Source organism: Mobula hypostoma, chromosome 16 (genome assembly GCF_963921235.1).
Source record: "Mobula hypostoma chromosome 16, sMobHyp1.1, whole genome shotgun sequence".
Classification (NCBI taxonomy): Eukaryota; Metazoa; Chordata; class Chondrichthyes; order Myliobatiformes; family Myliobatidae; genus Mobula; species Mobula hypostoma.
This window is the reverse complement of record NC_086112.1, coordinates 48,165,070-48,182,196: the sequence shown is the minus strand read 5'-3', so window position 1 is coordinate 48,182,196 and position 17,127 is coordinate 48,165,070. Positions and strand designations below refer to the sequence as shown.

At 39.4% G+C, this 17,127-nt stretch overlaps 1 protein-coding gene across 3 annotated transcripts in view; it reads right to left on the bottom strand.

Moving 5' to 3' along the window:
- Window positions 1-9,855: 9,855 nt before the first annotated feature.
- LOC134357387 (selenocysteine insertion sequence-binding protein 2-like) overlaps window positions 9,856-17,127 on the bottom strand; it is an 82,105-nt gene continuing 74,833 nt past the window's right edge. For 2 of the 3 annotated variants that reach the window (XM_063068905.1, XM_063068904.1), the window contains 2 exons: window positions 16,189-16,387; window positions 9,856-13,608 (listed from right to left, as the gene is read on the bottom strand). In XM_063068905.1, coding sequence (XP_062924975.1) covers window positions 13,436-13,608; window positions 16,189-16,387 — 372 coding nt within the window. In that variant the 3' untranslated portion in view covers window positions 9,856-13,435. Of the gene's footprint in view, window positions 13,609-13,631; window positions 14,490-16,188; window positions 16,388-17,127 lie in introns of those variants that run through there. The other variant, XM_063068906.1, reaches the window with a different exon arrangement.

The window sequence follows — 17,127 nt, the reverse complement described above, 5'->3', positions numbered from 1 at the left end:
AGAGGGTTATAGAAAACATAGGAAACATAGAAAATAGGTGCAGGAGTAGGCCATTCGGCCCTTCGAGCCTGCACTGCCATTTATTATGATCATGGCTGATCATCCAACTCAGAACCCTGCACCAGCCTTCCCTCCATACCCTCTGAACCCCTAGCCACAAAGGCCATATCTAACTCCCTCTTAAATATAGCCAATGAACTGGCCTCAACTGTTTCCTGTGGCAGAGAATTCCACAGATTCACCACTCTCTGTGTGAAGAAGTTTTTCCTAATCTCAGTCCTAAAAGGCTTCGCCTTTATCCTCAAACTGTGACCCCTCGTTCTGGATTTCCCCAACATCGGGAACAATCTTCCTGCATCTAGCCTGTCCAATCCCTTTAGGATTTTATACGTTTCAATCAGATCCCCCCTCAATCTTCTAAATTGCAACGAGTACAAGCCTAGTTCATCCAGTCTTACTTCATATGAAAGTCCTGCCATCCCAGGAATCAATCTGGTGAACCTTCTTTGTACTCCCTCTATGGCAAGGATGTCTTTCCTCAGATTAGGGGACCAAAACTGCACACAATACTCCAGGTGTGGTCTCACCAAGGCCTTGTACAACTGCAGTAGTACCTCCCTGCTCCTGTACTCGAATCCTCTTGCTATAAATGCCAGCATGCCATTTGCCTTTTTCACCGCCTGCTGTACCTGCATGCCCATTTTCAATGACTAGTGTATAATGACACCCAGGTCTTGTTGCACCTCCCCTTTTCCTAATCGGCCACCATTCAGATAATAATCTGTTTTCCTATTTTTGCCACCAAAGTGGATAACTTCACATTTATCCACATTAAATTGCATCTGCCATGAATTTGCCCACTCACCTAACCTATCCAAGTCACCCTGCATCCTGTTAGCATCCTCCTCACAGCTAACACTGCCACCCAGCTTCGTGTCATCCGCAAACTTGGAGATGCTGCATTTAATTCCCTCATCCAAGTCATTAATATATATTGTAAACAACTGGGGTCCCAGCACTGAGCCTTGCGGTACCCCACTAGTCACTGCCTGCCATTCTGAAAAGGTCCTGTTTATTCCTACTCTTTGCTTCCTGTCTGCTAACCAATTCTCTATCCACATCAATACCTTACCCCCAATACCGTGTGCTTTAAGTTTGCACACTGATCTCCTGTGTGGGACCTTGTCAAAAACCTTTTGAAAATCCAAATATACCGCATCCACTGGTTCTCCCCTATCCACTCTACTAGTTGCACCCTCAAAAAATTCTGAGATTCGTCACATGATTTTCCTTTCACAAATCCATGCTGACTTTGTCCGATGATTTCACCACTTTTCAAATGTGCTGTTATCACATCTTTGATAACTGACTCCAGCAATTTCCCCACCACCGACGTTAGGCTAACCGGTCTATAATTCCCCGGTTTCTCTCTCCCTCCTTTTTTAAAAAGTGGGGTTACATTAGCCACCCTCCAATCCTCAGGAACTACTCCAGAATCTAACGAGTTTTGAAACATTATCACTAATGCATCCACTATTTCTTGGGCTACTTCCTTAAGCACTCTGGGATGCAGACCATCTGGCCCTGGGGATTTATCTGCCTTTAATCCCTTCAATTTACCTAACACCACTTCTCTACTAACATGTATTTTGCTCAGTTCCTCCATCTCACTGGACCCTCTGTCCCCTACTATTTCTGGAAGATTATTTATGTCCTCCTTAGTGAAGACAGAACCAAAGTAATCATTCAATTGGTCTGCCATGTCCTTGCTCCCCATAATCAATTCACCTGTTTCTGTCTGTAGGGGACCTACATTTGTCTTTACCAGTCTTTTCCTTTTTACATATCTATAAAAGCTTTTACAGTCAGTTTTTATGTTCCCTGCCAGTTTTCTCTCATAATCTCTTTTCCCCTTCTTAATTAAGCCCTTTGTCCTCCTCTGCTGAACTCTGAATTTCTCTTAGTCCTCAGGTGAGCCACTTTTTCTGGCTAATTTGTATGCTTCTTTGGAATTGATACTATCCCTAATTTCTCTTGTCAGCCACGGGTGCACTACCTTCCTTGATTTATTCTTTTGCCAAACTGGGATGAACAATTGTTGTAGTTCATCCATGCAACCTTTAAATGCTTACCATTGCATATCCACCGTCAATCCTTTAAGTGTCATTTGCCAGTCTATCTTAGCTAATTCACGTCTCATACCTTCAAAGTTACCCCTCTTTAAGTTCAGAACCTTTGTTTCTGAATTAACTATGTCACTCTCCATCTTTTCTTTCATGTCTATCCCTCCTGAATATTGAATATCCCTGAACGTTGAGCTCCCATCCTTGGTCACTCTGGAGCCATATCTCTGTGATCCCAACTATATCATAATCATTAATAACAATCTGCACTTTCAATTCATCTACCTTGTTACCAATGCTCCTGGCATTGACACACAAAGCCTTCAGGCGCTCTTTTACAACTCTCTTAGCCCTTATACAATTATGTTGAAAAGTGGCCCTTTTTGATGCTTGCCCTGGATTTGTCGGCCTGCCACTTTTACTTTTCTCCTTACTACTTTTTGCTTCTACCCTCACTTTACACCCCTCTGTCTCTCTGCACTGGTTCCCATCCCCCTGTTGTGAACTAACCTCCTCTTGCCTTGCCTCTTTAATTTGATTCCCACCCCCCAACCAGTCACCTCAGTAGCCCTCGCTAATCTCCCTGCCAGGATATTGGTCCCCCTAGGATTCAAGTGTAACCCGCCCTTTTTGTACAGGTCACGCCTGCGCCAAAAGAGGTCCCATAATAAACCAAGCAAAAACCTTGAAGATGTTGAATAATGAACATTATTCTATACCTCAGTGCACTCACTGGCCATTTGTCTCACACTGTTGCATTGATCTTGATGCAATTGTTGCTAAATATCCTCCTGTGCTTCCATTCCTTTCATATTCCTGTGTCTGAACTCCACCAAAATGGATGATCCGCTAGTAAAACATGCCAGGCACCTGCCACTCTGTTTTTTTAAAAAAAAAAATTAACCCTCACATCACCTTTAAACTCTGTCCCCACTCCCTTCCCCAATGTTCTGACTGTCTACAACATCTCCACCTTGTGTTATCTCCCCTCAGTCTCCAAAGCGCTAGGGAGAATAACCCAAATTTGTCCAACTTTTATTTATGGATCAGTCCCTCTGATCCAGGCAGCATCTTGTAAACCTCTTCTGCACCCTGTCCAGTCTCCATAATCTTCCTATAATGGGGTTCATAGAACTGCACACAATTAGACCAAGTGCAGTCTGATTAAATTATATCTAGCAGCATGACTTCCTTATTCTTATGCTGAACACTCCTACCAATGAAGGCAAGTATGTCATACACCTTCATTACCACCTTATCCGTTATGTAGCTACTTTCAGTGAACTGTGGATTGACCACAGGATTCCTTTGTACTTAATGCTATTAAAGTGTCTATCATTAATTGTTTATTTCTTTCATTTGACCTCCCAAAGTACCACACCTCGCATCTGCCTGGATTAAACTTCATCTGCCACTTCTCTGCCTATACCTGTAACTGGTTACTATCCTGCTGTATCCTTTGATACTTTCTTTACACTGTCTACAATTCTACCAATCTTAGTGTCATCCCTAAACTTGCAAATCCACCCATTTATATTTTCATCCAAATCATTGACATACAGCATATCACAAACAACAAAGATCCCAGCACTGGCCATTGCAAAACACCACTGGTTGTGGACCTCCTGCCAGAAGAAGTCTTCTACCCCTACTTTCTGTTTTCAATAGGCAAGCCAGTTCCAAATCCAAACCTGCAATTCAACTTGCACCCCATGCATCTTTATCTTCGGAATCAACTTAACACGTCAACATGCTCCAGCCTGCTTTCACTATCCTCCAAATCCTCCTCGGTATATTCAAACACAAAGTTACTCATTCAGTAATTCAACCACTTGCTATGATTCCAGGCACCGATTCCTTCCTTTGTCCTTGAGTTGACCTATCTTCCCTTAGTTATCCTCTTTTTAAACAAAAATCAAGCATAAAATCCTTTGGGATTCTCCTCGATATTGCTCACCAAGGACATTTCCTGGCCCTATATGGTCTTCCTAATCACCTGCTTGAGCTCTTTGTTGCTTTCCTTATATTCTACAGGGCCCAGTCTGATTTTACATATGGTTTCATTTTCCCTCTGACTAAATTTAGGACCTCTCAGGTTATCCAAGGTTCTCATTCTTGTCCTTACTCCTTACCAGAAGGTGATTATCCTGAACTTTAATCCACAGGTTTTTAAACAACTTCCACATCTCAGATGTAGTCTTATCTAAAATCAGCTGCTCCCAATCCTTAGCTCCTGTCTGTTGTAATTTGCCATCTCCACAATGTAGTGCTTTTCCACAAGATCTAATTTAATCCTTACTCATAACTATTTTAAAACATAATCAGTTGTGGTCACTATTCCCAAAATATTCACCCATTGTCATGTTTGTCATTTTGTCTTGTTCCATTTCCCTAAGTCAGGGCCAATATGTTTTCTCTTCTAGTGTGACTCTCCATCTACCATTTCAAGAACTTCCCCTGGATGCACTGAAGAAATCCCGCCCCATTTAAGCCTCTTGTATTAAAGAGGTTTTGAAATCTGAGGACGGGTGTCATTTACCTCTAGAAGAGGTTCTGATTCCTGAGCCAAGTTGCCTGATTTCATACCCCAAATCTGACAGATACTTGTCCTTTGGCTGTTTCCCTGTTTTATTTTGAGAACATAAGACATTGGAGCAGAATTAGGCCATTTGGCCTATTCCATCTTCTCCACCATTTCATCATAGCTAATCCAATTTTCCTCTCAGCCCCAAAACCAAGTATTTTGGTTCTCAATTGGGTTAGAAAATGAAGCAAACAAGAGTATTACATTTTGTAACCTAGTCAGAGTTTAGAGTAATCAAGATCGGACGCTGGCCTCCATTTTGGAGCACAACATTGAGAACTTTTTCTCCTAAAGTAGGGCCAAGTCATTACAGATGCCCAGGATGGCAGCTACTTTGTGAATGTATAAATCTGAGTGTAAGCCACTAGAGAATCACAAAACCAAGTGAACTTCAATCATCCCTAAATAGACCGCTGAAGAAAAGGTTAGTCATAAATTTGATAGCAGCCTTGCACCTGAATTTCTAGCTTTCTTGGTTTAAAAAAGAAAGTCCCTGTCTCCCATTGACGCTTACCAATTTTTATTGATGCATCATACAATTCATTCTGTCTGGATGCATAATGGCTTGGTATGGCAACTGCTCTTCATGTGGCTGCAGAGAGTTGTGGACCCAATTCAGCACATTGCAGGAACCAGCCTTCCTTCTATGTACTCTCTATACTGCCCCTGCATAATCTAAAATTCACCCACCTCAGGCAGTATCTCTTCCTATTGGGCAGAAGGTACTGGGCTGAAAGCAGGCATGCCAGGCTGAAGGACGTTTTCTATCCCACAGTTCACAGACACTCGAATGGACCTCTTGTACAGTGAAGTGTACTCCTGGCCTCATAATCTACCTCATTATCATCTTTCACTTGGTTTTTCTGCATTGCATTTATTTCAGTAGCTTTTACGCTTTATCCTACATTGCTATTGTTTGTTATTCTAGCTCAGTGTCATGATTCAATCTGTATAAACAGTGTGCAGGACAAACTTCTCACTGTATCAACACCAATATCACAGAGGCCTGAGCACTAAAGGTGAAGTTGGCACTCCAGTGTGGTACCGAAGATGTGCCGTAGTGTTGAAGCTAGCATCAATTAGATAATTAAGATGTTAAACCAAAAGCCTGTTTGAGATAGTGTAAATAAAGTATCCAGTATTCTTCAAAGGAGAGTGCTGGAGTTACCCCTGGTATTTTGGCCAATATCATACCTCATTCTACATCATTAAAACAGATTATCTGGTAATTATCACATCGTTATTTGTGGAAACATCTCAATTTGCAAAATACTTCGCTTGTTGTAAAGCACTTACAGCCCCTGAAAAGGACATGAAAGGCATCAGGTAAATATAATCAGTCTACAGATGATGGAGCAGCAAAAATCAGGAATACTGAAATAATTTACTGATTAGCATTGTAAAAAGCTAAATTAACCTCTCCAGGTGTTTGATGAGGCTGCAGTCAGATTGCACCTTACACTAGGCTCTGCACACTTCTACCAACATGCATTTGAGGCTGTAATAATATGGTTTATTGAGTCATGCTTAGCAGGCCACCAATCCAACTTGATGCATTTGCAAATCACATTTTTCTATTGAGATTATGCATGTTTTCTCAAGGAGCCTTTCATTTAAAAATTTAGAAAATAGATCTATGTAGCTTTACCTTGAAGTCCATTATCGAAATCTGACTCTAGATATCAGCTTCGTTTCAGAATCAGAATCCTTTATTATCGCCAAGGATGTGGACACATACAGGGAATTTGATGCCAGTTTCCCTGAGCTCTCGCTGTACAGAATCAAAAAGCAAACAAAACAATAGTGCAAATAATCATGAACTATATACAATGAGGAATACCTGTGTATGTACAGGTGGACTTGGTTTATAATAGACTAAAATTTAAGTGTTCATAAGACTGATGGCATACAGAAAGAAACCGTTCTTTTACCCATTTGTCCTGGCTTACAGTGATCTAAAGCGCCTACCAGAAGGAAGGAGTTGGAACAGGTGATGTCCAGGGTGTGATGGGTCTACAATGATGCTGCTTGCTCGCTTCCTGACTCTAGATGCATATAAGTCCTGGATCGAGGGCAGCTTCACACCAATAATCCTTTCCACAGCCCTGATGGTTCTTTGGAGTCTATTCTTGTCTTGTTTGGTAGCTGATCCAAACCAGACAGTGATGGACGAACAGAGAGCAGACTGGATTATTCCTGAATAGAATTGAATCAGCAGCTCCTGAGGCAGGTTGTACTTCCTGAGTTGATGTAGGAAATACAACCTCTGCTGAGCCTTTTTGATAAGAGTGTCCGCGTTGGGTGTCCACTTCAGGTCCTGGGAGATTGTGACACCCAGAAACCTGAAGGTCTCCACAGCAGACACAATACTGTTGAGTATAGTGAGTGGGGGGAGTATTGAGGGGCTCTTCCTGAAGTCCACTGTCATCTCCACAGTCTTGAGTGTATTTAGCTCCAGATTCTTCTGACCACACCAGAGGGCCAGCCGTTCCACCTCAATCTCTGTTACTCAAATGTTTTTTTTTAATGAATGTTGTGTAATTCCTTCATCAAGCAATGAATAGTTTAATTGACTGGTGTCATGCTCTACAAAAAATCTATTTGAATTTGCATTTTGATTTTGAACTCAAGAAATTGCCTATTAAGCAGAGAAACTTGAGTCGCCGCTTAACTCCATTTAAAATGTATTCATTGCATCTTGCATTGGAAGCAAAAATTAAACTAAATATGTAAACATTTGTCCTAGAAGAGTGGCAAAATTAATCTCTCAAATATTGTTGCTTTAATTGCTTGGCAGTTATCTTCTTTTGTTATATTGCAGTTTTGGAGGATACATAGCTCATCCCTTGGCAAGCCGGTCTTTTATCTTACAACCAAACCTTTCCTGTACAAACTTGAATTGACAGGAAACTATTGTTCATACGAGGATGAGGAATTTTGGCAGGCGAAGAGGGGTTGTGCCATGCTTCTAGTGATGCTTCAATGGTGGAATATAATCAAAGCAAGTAATGGAAATATTGCTTGAGCAAGTGACTACATCATAGTTCTCGTAGATCTTATGTGACCGCTTTGCATACTGTGCCACATTTAATATTTTGTGCCTAGTTGCAATAGTCAGAGCATTAGAATGGTCTGTGTAGTGTGAGGCCACAGACGATTATTGAATTGAGCAGAATTCCCTTTTTCTTCAGGACCATACTACGAAGGTCAAAAGGAATCATTTCTCTAGAGATACAATGCACAACAGGCCCTTCTGCCCAATCAGCTGCACTGCCCAGCAATCCACTAATATTAACACTAGCCTAACCACAGGACAATTCACAATTATCCTACTAACCAGCATGTCTTTGGAGCACCTGTGTGGTCATGTGGAGAACGTACAAACTCCTTACAGACAGTGCCAGAGTTGAACTATGGAAAGGCCATGAACTGTAAGTGTTGAGCTAACCAACGCACTATCATGGGATGGTGCCAAAAACCTGAGACCATGCAGCAGTGGCTGAGGCCCTGTGGAAACAGTGGGAGAGGTGCACTGCTTCACAAATTATCTGCTCTGTCAGCCATTTTCTGCTTTTTGCCCCGTTTGTAGTCATCTTTGATCCTGAGGGGTTACCTAAGATTGTGATGATTCTGCCTGAAGTAGATGAACCATTTTGACAAAGTTCCTGGCTACTTGCAACATTGTCATGTGATAAGCCATTCACTAAGGCAGCGCAAAAGGTAAAGAGACCTTGTTTCTTTAGCAACATACACAAATTGCTGGAGGAAATCAGCAGGCCAGGCAGCATCTATGGAAAAAAGCACAGTTGACAGTTACGAGGAAATCTGCAGATGCTGGAATTTCAAGCAACGCACATAAAAGTTGCTGGTGAACGCAGCAGGCCAGGCAGCATCTCTAGGAAGAGGTACAGTTGACGTTTCAGGCCGAGACCCTTCATCAGGACTAACTGAAAGAAGACCTAGTAAGAGATTTGAAAGTGGGAGGGGGAGGGGGAGATCCGAAATGATAGGAGAAGACAGGAGGGGGAGGGATGGAGCCAAGAGCTGGACAGTTGATTGGCAAAAGGGATATGAGACGATCATGGGACAGGAGGCCTAGGGAGGAAGAAAGAGGGAGGGGAAAGCCCAGAGGATGGGCAAGGGGTATAGTCAGAGGAACAGAGGGAGAAAAAGGAGAGAGAGAAAAAGAATGTGTGTACATAAATAAATAATGGATGGGGTACGAGGGGGAGGTGGGGCATTAGCGGAAGTTTGAGAAGTCAATGTTCATGCCATCAGGTCGGAGGCTACCTGGACGGAATATTAGGTGCTCCTCCTCCAACCTGAGTGTGGCTTCATCTTTACAGTAGAGGAGGCCGTGGATAGACATGTCAGAATGGGAATGGGACGTGGAATTAAAATGTGCGGCCACTGGGAGATGCTGCTTTCTCTGGTGGACAGAGCATAGGTGTTCAGCAAAACGGTCTCCCAGTCGGCGTCAGGTCTCGCCAATATATAGAAGGTCGCATCGGGAGCACCGGACGCAGTATATCACCCCAGTCGACTCACAGGTGAAGTGTCGCCTCACCTGGAAGGACTATCTGGGGCCCTGAATGGTAGTGAGGGAGGAAGTGTAAGGGCATGTGTAGCACTTGTTCCACTTACAAGGATAAGTGCCAGGAGGGAGATGGGTGGGGAGGGATGGGGGGGGGACGAATGGACAAGGGAGTCATGTAGGAAGCAATCCCCGCTCGTATTTCCAGCATCTGCAGATTTTCTCTTGTTTCTTGAGCATTGTGTCAATCAAACAATCAAATGATTTGGGAAGTAATGTTTAATATAATTGGGAGAACTATCACTTACTGCTTTCCCAGAAGATTCCTTACTAATTCTGCTTGGCAAAAGCAGATGCAGAGAATGCTTAAGCACAAATCCATCTGAGTGCAAATTAGGATTGGAACTCGAGTTTAGCATTGATTAACTGCTGGAATATGAAAAGTATGAATTAATTTCATTTATATACATTTTGAAAGTAGTTACAGTGGAATAACCTTGGTCAGCTATACTCCATTTTACAGACATAGAGCTTTTCCTAGAAGAGTTCACTAGGAAGGTGAAATTTTTGCCACTAGGGCTAGAAAATCAATAAAATACATACACTTCTTCCCTTTGAATCAAAATGTTTATTTTTCAAAAATATTCAAAAGCAGCAACATTAGAGTTTTACTCAATAGAAATCTATAAACTAAGAATTTAACAATCATGTATAATCAAACTAGCTTTTATAAAGTATGGAATTAAATTAGGCCTTGAAAGAAATCCCAAAACAAATTTGTACTGATATTTCTCTATATTATGAAAAAACAATTCAAACTGCTCTATAGCATAAAATTTGTTTGATTATTTACAGAACATATACTTAAATTAATAGTCACAGTTTTACAATAATTTCTTTAACAAATCAATGAAGCCAGAATTACAGACCAGCAGGCAGTGCCCAGTATTCCCAGTCACTTCTTATTGCATCACAGCTTATTTTGGCCTTAATACAAAGCAAGCAAGAATTATAGTACTCTCCCTTAAAAGAAAATCTGAACTGTTAAGGGGGTTGTTAGATTCAGTTTACAATAGTAAAATCATAGCAGCAAAATTACACAAGTCTCATTTACAGCTATTTGTTGCAGCTGGTTTGACAATATTTTGTTTGCTTAAAGAATAAGCAAACATTCATTTTGCAAACTTGGAAAAGGCCCAAGCACCATTACAACCATGTCTTGGATTTGAACCAATGAGAGAATGTTTCGATACAAGTGGCATGGAGAAACAGTAGCTGTCTTGAACAATTTTTAATATTCCATGGCTAGCTTGTCCTCTGTGCAGCTGTTCTGCTAAGCATTTTTATTTTTGTGTGTTTTCAGCCAAAGGAAGGAAAAGAAAGGAACAAAAATATTTTTCTTTGGTTTGATATTTTTGTAGGAAGTAGGGCAATTAATTCAACTACTGTGCACTGACTATAAGAGAGTAATAATACTTGTGGTAGTATAGATTTTTTTTCTTGACAGTTTATGATCGTATTAACTGAGTTGACTATAACCTAACACATACAATATTATAGAACTGTCCCATAATCTAATCATTTATAATAATGTAACATTTGCTATCTCAATAAACATGTAAAACTATTCATAGGTGTTTTAAAGGAGACTAACGATAAGTTAAAGATATCAATTTTCAAAACATTGCAGAAAGTAATTGAAACAGCATTGTAATTTAAAATGATACATAACAGGTGTTTAATGAGTTGTATGTTGCCTCCTAGCAATAACAGTAAGCCACTGCTGTAAAATATTAAAGTGGACTTTAAAAACAAACCCAACTTATGAACATTCTTTCTCTGACTTTATCAACACACTTAGTTGCATCATTTTTCCAAAACTTAGTAAGTAAAACGTATTGTTCTAAAACATGCTGGAGTAAGACTTGAATTAACAGCTGACTGAACCCATTTAAAAAAAAATTATACAAATTAAATATCAACCTCTTGAGCTTAACTTTTTGAATGTAATAACCTAATAATTTTCCTTCCATGAACTGCCTTATGTACCTTTCAGGCAAAGATGAATAATCTGCAGCAAAGTGAAGCAGTTAAAAGTGGGACAACAGCTTTGCGATAATAAAACTGTAATAATTAAAAATCCCATGGCATCAAATTGCTGATCTGACCAATCAGAAAATATCCTAGAATTCTAAACAAAGAAATTTTCCAAATTAATCGAGATAAATAAGTGATCAGATGCCTGCTGAAAGTAGTGCTAAAGGTTAGATGATAGCTCTTATACTCTGCACACTTAGTTCAGCATTCGTCCTTAGCTAAATGGCAAACAACTTTTTACACAATTCACCAATCTCTACTGCAAGTGTTTGTTGAACCTCAATAAGTCAACATTTCCAACTCACATTAGATCTCCCATACACAATGGTTTATGAAATTAGTTTTATGGTACTATTGGATGTATGTGTTATCAGTTGTATGTCATAGCTCCTCTCTAAAGCAATGATGATAAACATAGAAGACTCTTTGGGTTAAATTACCAATAAATCAGTATTATAATGTGACTGTTTAGGTTATAACTTGTGACACTTTCATTTTCTAAAGATATGTATCGCAGTATTATGGCATTCATGCACATCCCAAGGTCTGAAACTTGAATAGTTTATGCAAGGGGAAGTGCAAGCTTCGAGCATCATAAACTATTCACACCAACTTCATCAAAATCATTTTATGTAGTAGGTATTGATAACACTATTTATTCTTCACCATGAAACCTCCTTTAACATCAGCTGGAATTTCAATGGACCCAAAAGTCAGTAGTGTTATATTGCACAACAAATATCAGTGAACCAAATAAGAACAGCAAATATTGGAAACATTGACCAGCTGAGCCTTTTCAACATTTACTATTTTTACTTGAAAGATTACTGAACTTATTTTCAAGTTTCACCATTTATTCCAACTCCACATAAGGTAAAAGTCTAAGAGAATGCTACGTTAATGATATATTTCTTGAATTTTACTTACATGTGCACTTTGGTGAAATTACGGGATAGAAATATGGGGAAAAACGTTTTGTTTGCTTATTTTGACATAAGCATACCATTTTCTCAATTGCAAAATTACAGGTAACAAATTGCATAGCTGTCAGCGTACAACTTTGAAATTATGCAGAAATCGTTTCACTCACTCAATCTTTCAATCGTTTCCAGAACTGAAATTATTTTTTGATCATGAGAAAACCACTGACAAAACCAATGTGTATTTAATGACAAAAAGTTAAAAAAAAAATCAGATATTACCTGCATTACTGCATTATCGTGGAGCCAAATAGAGTGTAATTTGTGCTAAGGGCCAGCTGATCGATTCAACATAGTTAAATTTAAGTTATGCTCATTTGAACATTTACAAAGAGAAAGTTTTGGGGAAAGTTTCCAAGCTAGTATGACCATAGGCAAGTTGCTTATTGTTTGCAGAATATTCAAGGTCAAAGAGTTGTAAAATAATGAGATACAGTACAAGATTTTTGATATGTTATTCTGACCCTGAGTTGGTACTAGTAGTAAAAGTATGTGTTGATGATTGAGTTGCCCAGTCTCTCCATTGTGTTATGTAAATCTAATGCAACAGATGAAAAGTCACCACAGTTTTGTAATTATTCATAAATTTGTATGGGAGTCTGGGTACATCAGCAATATCACAATAATGCTATCCAGGATATTGCAATTTCCAGCTACCAAACATTTCCTCATTTTCCTGTTACAAGATGGATTCTATCCAATCCACATCTTGATGATTAAGGCAGGAAGACATGAATTTTGGAAAAGTGCACTAAGAAAATATACCATCTGCAACACTACATTGATTTCTGGGACTATTTTGAGGTTGCCTGTTGCAGTGGAGCCAAATGCTGAGGTAATCACTGGGCAACAAACTCATCTTTAGCTATTCATCATACTGAATAAGGTTTACTTGGGCTTTATTGTTCAATTAATATCATTCTTTTTCCAATCATATGCTTCAATTATGAGAGACAATTAATTCAGGTTTACCCTTTTGAGTACATTCTTTGTTTTTAAAGAGGTGACAATTTGCTGTATATTTTAATCACCATTTCCTGAATAATAGTGGAATCTTCCTTGGGATTGAGAGCTGCAAAAAATGTTTAGAGTTTTATTTCAAACAACGTTCATTTAGTCATCTTATTGCTGCTTGACATTCAAAATCAAGAATGGATTTTGGAAAAGCCTGTATGGAATCGCCAGTTTCTTCTTCTGAGTTACTGAACAGACTCTCTGAGGTTTGAGTGTTTTCAGTGTCTGACAAGTTGGGATTACATTGTCTCTTCAGCAAGGTTTTCCAAGTAGTAACTATAAGAGGAACAATTAGACCAATAAGTAATCACGGGAATGTCAAACTAAATAATTACAATTATGGGAAAAGAAAGTGGTGAAAAAGTAAATGATCAGGTTTTCTAACTAAATTCAAATGTGGCTGGTAACTTTCCCTTTCAATCAACTATGATTTCATGAAGTTGCAAATCACATTATGAAGATTAAAAACTTAATTTACTAAATTGTATTAGATTTTAAAATTAATTTCATTTAAAAAGAGTAATGATATAAAAGGCTTAAAGGATCCAAAATTCTACTTTTTCCAGAACTGAGATTTTAACTTGATGATTAAACAACCACTTAACTCATACCATATTTTGTGTGCTGCTACTTTACTTCTCCCATCATAACAATGAAAATGAGTTGCTTCTACTTCATTACTCGGAGCTGAGAGTGAACAAAATATCTACTATCATCAGCAGCACTTAATTACGAGGGAAGGGATGAAGCAATCAAAGAATGCTTTAGCCTACAATACTGTCCAGGGAAACTTCTGTTCTGATGGCCTGGAACTGAGGAGATTGGCCTGCAATGGTTACGAAGATCTTCATCAAGCCACCAGGTTTGACGCTTCAATTTAAATGGAGATTTTAATGCTGCCTTAACATCAATACCTGTGGGGATGTCACAAACACTTTACCTTTCATATTTAGCTCTTCAATTCATATTTTGGACCACAGCTGCAAGGTGGCTTGGAAGTGACTTACTCTGGCAGAACCAAACTCTGCACAAGTTAGCGGGCTATTTATGAATAAGTTCTACTTGATGGAACTGTTAAATACCTTTCTCTATTTTGCTGATCATCTTGAGTTGAACGTGACATGATTAATAGGCCAAATAAGAAACGTCTTTAATTTCTGTGAATAAAACATTACAGGGAAATTCTCCACTTAATTGGGTAAAAACTAGTATTGAAGCAGCAATGCAACTGTTTCCTAAAGGTACTTACCTTGGTGACCACTTTGACAGTCCATCTTAAAAAGACCTTTTCATGACTACATGGTGCAAATTAAATAGATGGCTGTTTTTTCACTTATAACAGCCAACCTACATTAAAATGGGACTTTGCATTTGTAGCTTTAATATGATTCACACCATAAGTCTTTTTATACAGAGGTAGTGAATATTTATAACAAGCTGCTAGATGACGTGTTAAAGACAGATGCAATTACAACATTTAAAAAGCATTTAGACAGATACTCAAATAAAAAAAGCATGAAAAATACAGGCCTCCTACTAGCATTTTGGGCCAAAAGGGCCCATTCTCTGCTGTACATTACAGTTGGCCCTCCGTATCCACAGGGGTTTTGTTCCGGGAACCCCGCGGATACCAAATTCCGCGAATGCTCAAGTTCCGTATATAAAATGGCGTAGTATTTGCATATAACCTATGCACATCCTCCCGTATACTTTAAATCATCTCTAGATTACTTATAATACCAATATAACGTAAATGCTATGTAAATAGTTGTTTTACTGTATTGTTTAGGGAATAATGACAAGAAAAAAAAGTCTGTACATGTTCAGTACAGACATAACCATCGTAGCTCTTCTGGGAACGCTGATGCTGCCTCGGTATCAGCCAATGCCGATTCTCCCGTGATCTTTAAGTTCTTGAGGCTGTAGTGCTTTACACAGCTTGTCAGCCATCCCTTACTAGTCTTAAACTCCTTCTTCTCGCTCACAACACAAGTAGCGAATGAACGAGACATGAGGCAAACAATGCTCAAACAACGAGTAATACTTTTAATCATCTCTAGATTACAGTACTTTCCCCTCTTGGCCTTTGAGGAACTGCTTTGACCACTTAATTGCTTTTTAGGAGCCATTTTTTAACAGAAACAAGGGGTGCACACAACACAAATAGCAACCAAACGAGGCGCGAGGCAAATAATGCTCAAACGACAAATGCTGGAGAGAGAACTTCCATGTTTTTTTTCGATCCCGATCCACGGTTAGTTGAATCCGCGGATACGGAGGGCTGACTGTACTACAATTCTATCAGCAGCTGTTCACATTTGACATAGTTGATTTTTTTTGGCATGTGCGTGCGTGCCTATGCAATGTTAGCGGGACGATGTCTTTTTCATGCCTTTACAAGGAGCAGAGCAAGAGAGAGAGAGACTGTGTGGGGTACCACTCCTCACACAGACATTTCGCAGTATTTTTCCCTTTATTTTACGAGGTCGAGTTGCGACGGATGGAAAGCGTACTCGGGAGAAGACGCGGTTGGGATCGAACCCGGGAACCTCCGTTCCAGAGTCCGGTGCTGACGTCATTGTGCCACCAGCCAGCCCTGGGCATATTTGATCTAACGCAATTGATGCACAGATTTCCCCCACCCACCAAGAATTTAATGATTTAGATTTCCAACTAGAAATTGGCTTCATGAATGATCACAAACTAACTAAAGTCTTGCCATGGTTATACCGGACAGGACCCTGAGAAATCTGAAAAAATATATATCTAGATACAGATATAGATATATAAAAAAATGTGGAAGTGAGCATGTTTGCATGTTTGAAGGTATTTGCCTGCATGGTATTTGATACGCACCATATTCTGGCTCACTCGGTTCAGTAAAAGATGAAGGGTTTTTGCTGTCTAATTCAATAGTATTTTCTTCTGAAACACTGCACGATGGTTCCACTGAGTTTGCTCCATTGGCCTTTAATTCTTGCTCGAGAGCATTCAGCATTTCTTGATATGCTTTCCTAGCTTCCTCAGTGAGTTCGACCATTTGATGAAACTGGTTCTGTAAAAAAAAATACACAAATGTATTAATTTACAATATTGACATGATTTATTTTGAGTCATTGGAAGACCAAGATCAATTTGGCTAATTAGCAACTGAATATTCACAAATTTAATTCCATGTTTCTCATAAAATATTAATTTACAGTTTTATTTAGAGAGACCACTGTAATTTACCAAAAGTATTTATTTTACATATATAGGTAAACAGATACAGCAAATGCAGCCTTGAATTCTAGTTAATGTAAAATATATTCATCAAGCCTCGGTGAGGGTGTTCCTAGTGCTAGATGTGGTCTCAATAATTCAGCATCTGGCTAGCACATTTGTACACCATCTTCATTATATGTGGACTTAATAGCCATAAATTCTCGTTCCAGTGAGGCTGGCCATATATTATCAGGAGTGTGTGTAGGAGTGTGGCTGAAGCCAGGGTCAGAGTATGTTTGCAGGCAGAGTCGGGGGCTGATATTCAGAAAGCTTGTAGTCTTCTGGTTTTCTGACCAACTGAAACTTATTGGTTCACTGGTACACATACTACCGTGCAACATTTTTTAAAGAACTATATATGGGGTAAGTAACTTCCAGTAGCTTAGAAAATCTGGCAAGTGACTAACGGTTCCAGATTACTGAATTTCTGCTGGAGAGACTGTCCTTGGGTTATGAACTCCCAACTTAAGAGCTCCTATAGTACAATTAAATTCAGAAGTCCAACATAGTGTACGTGCATATATTTGTTCT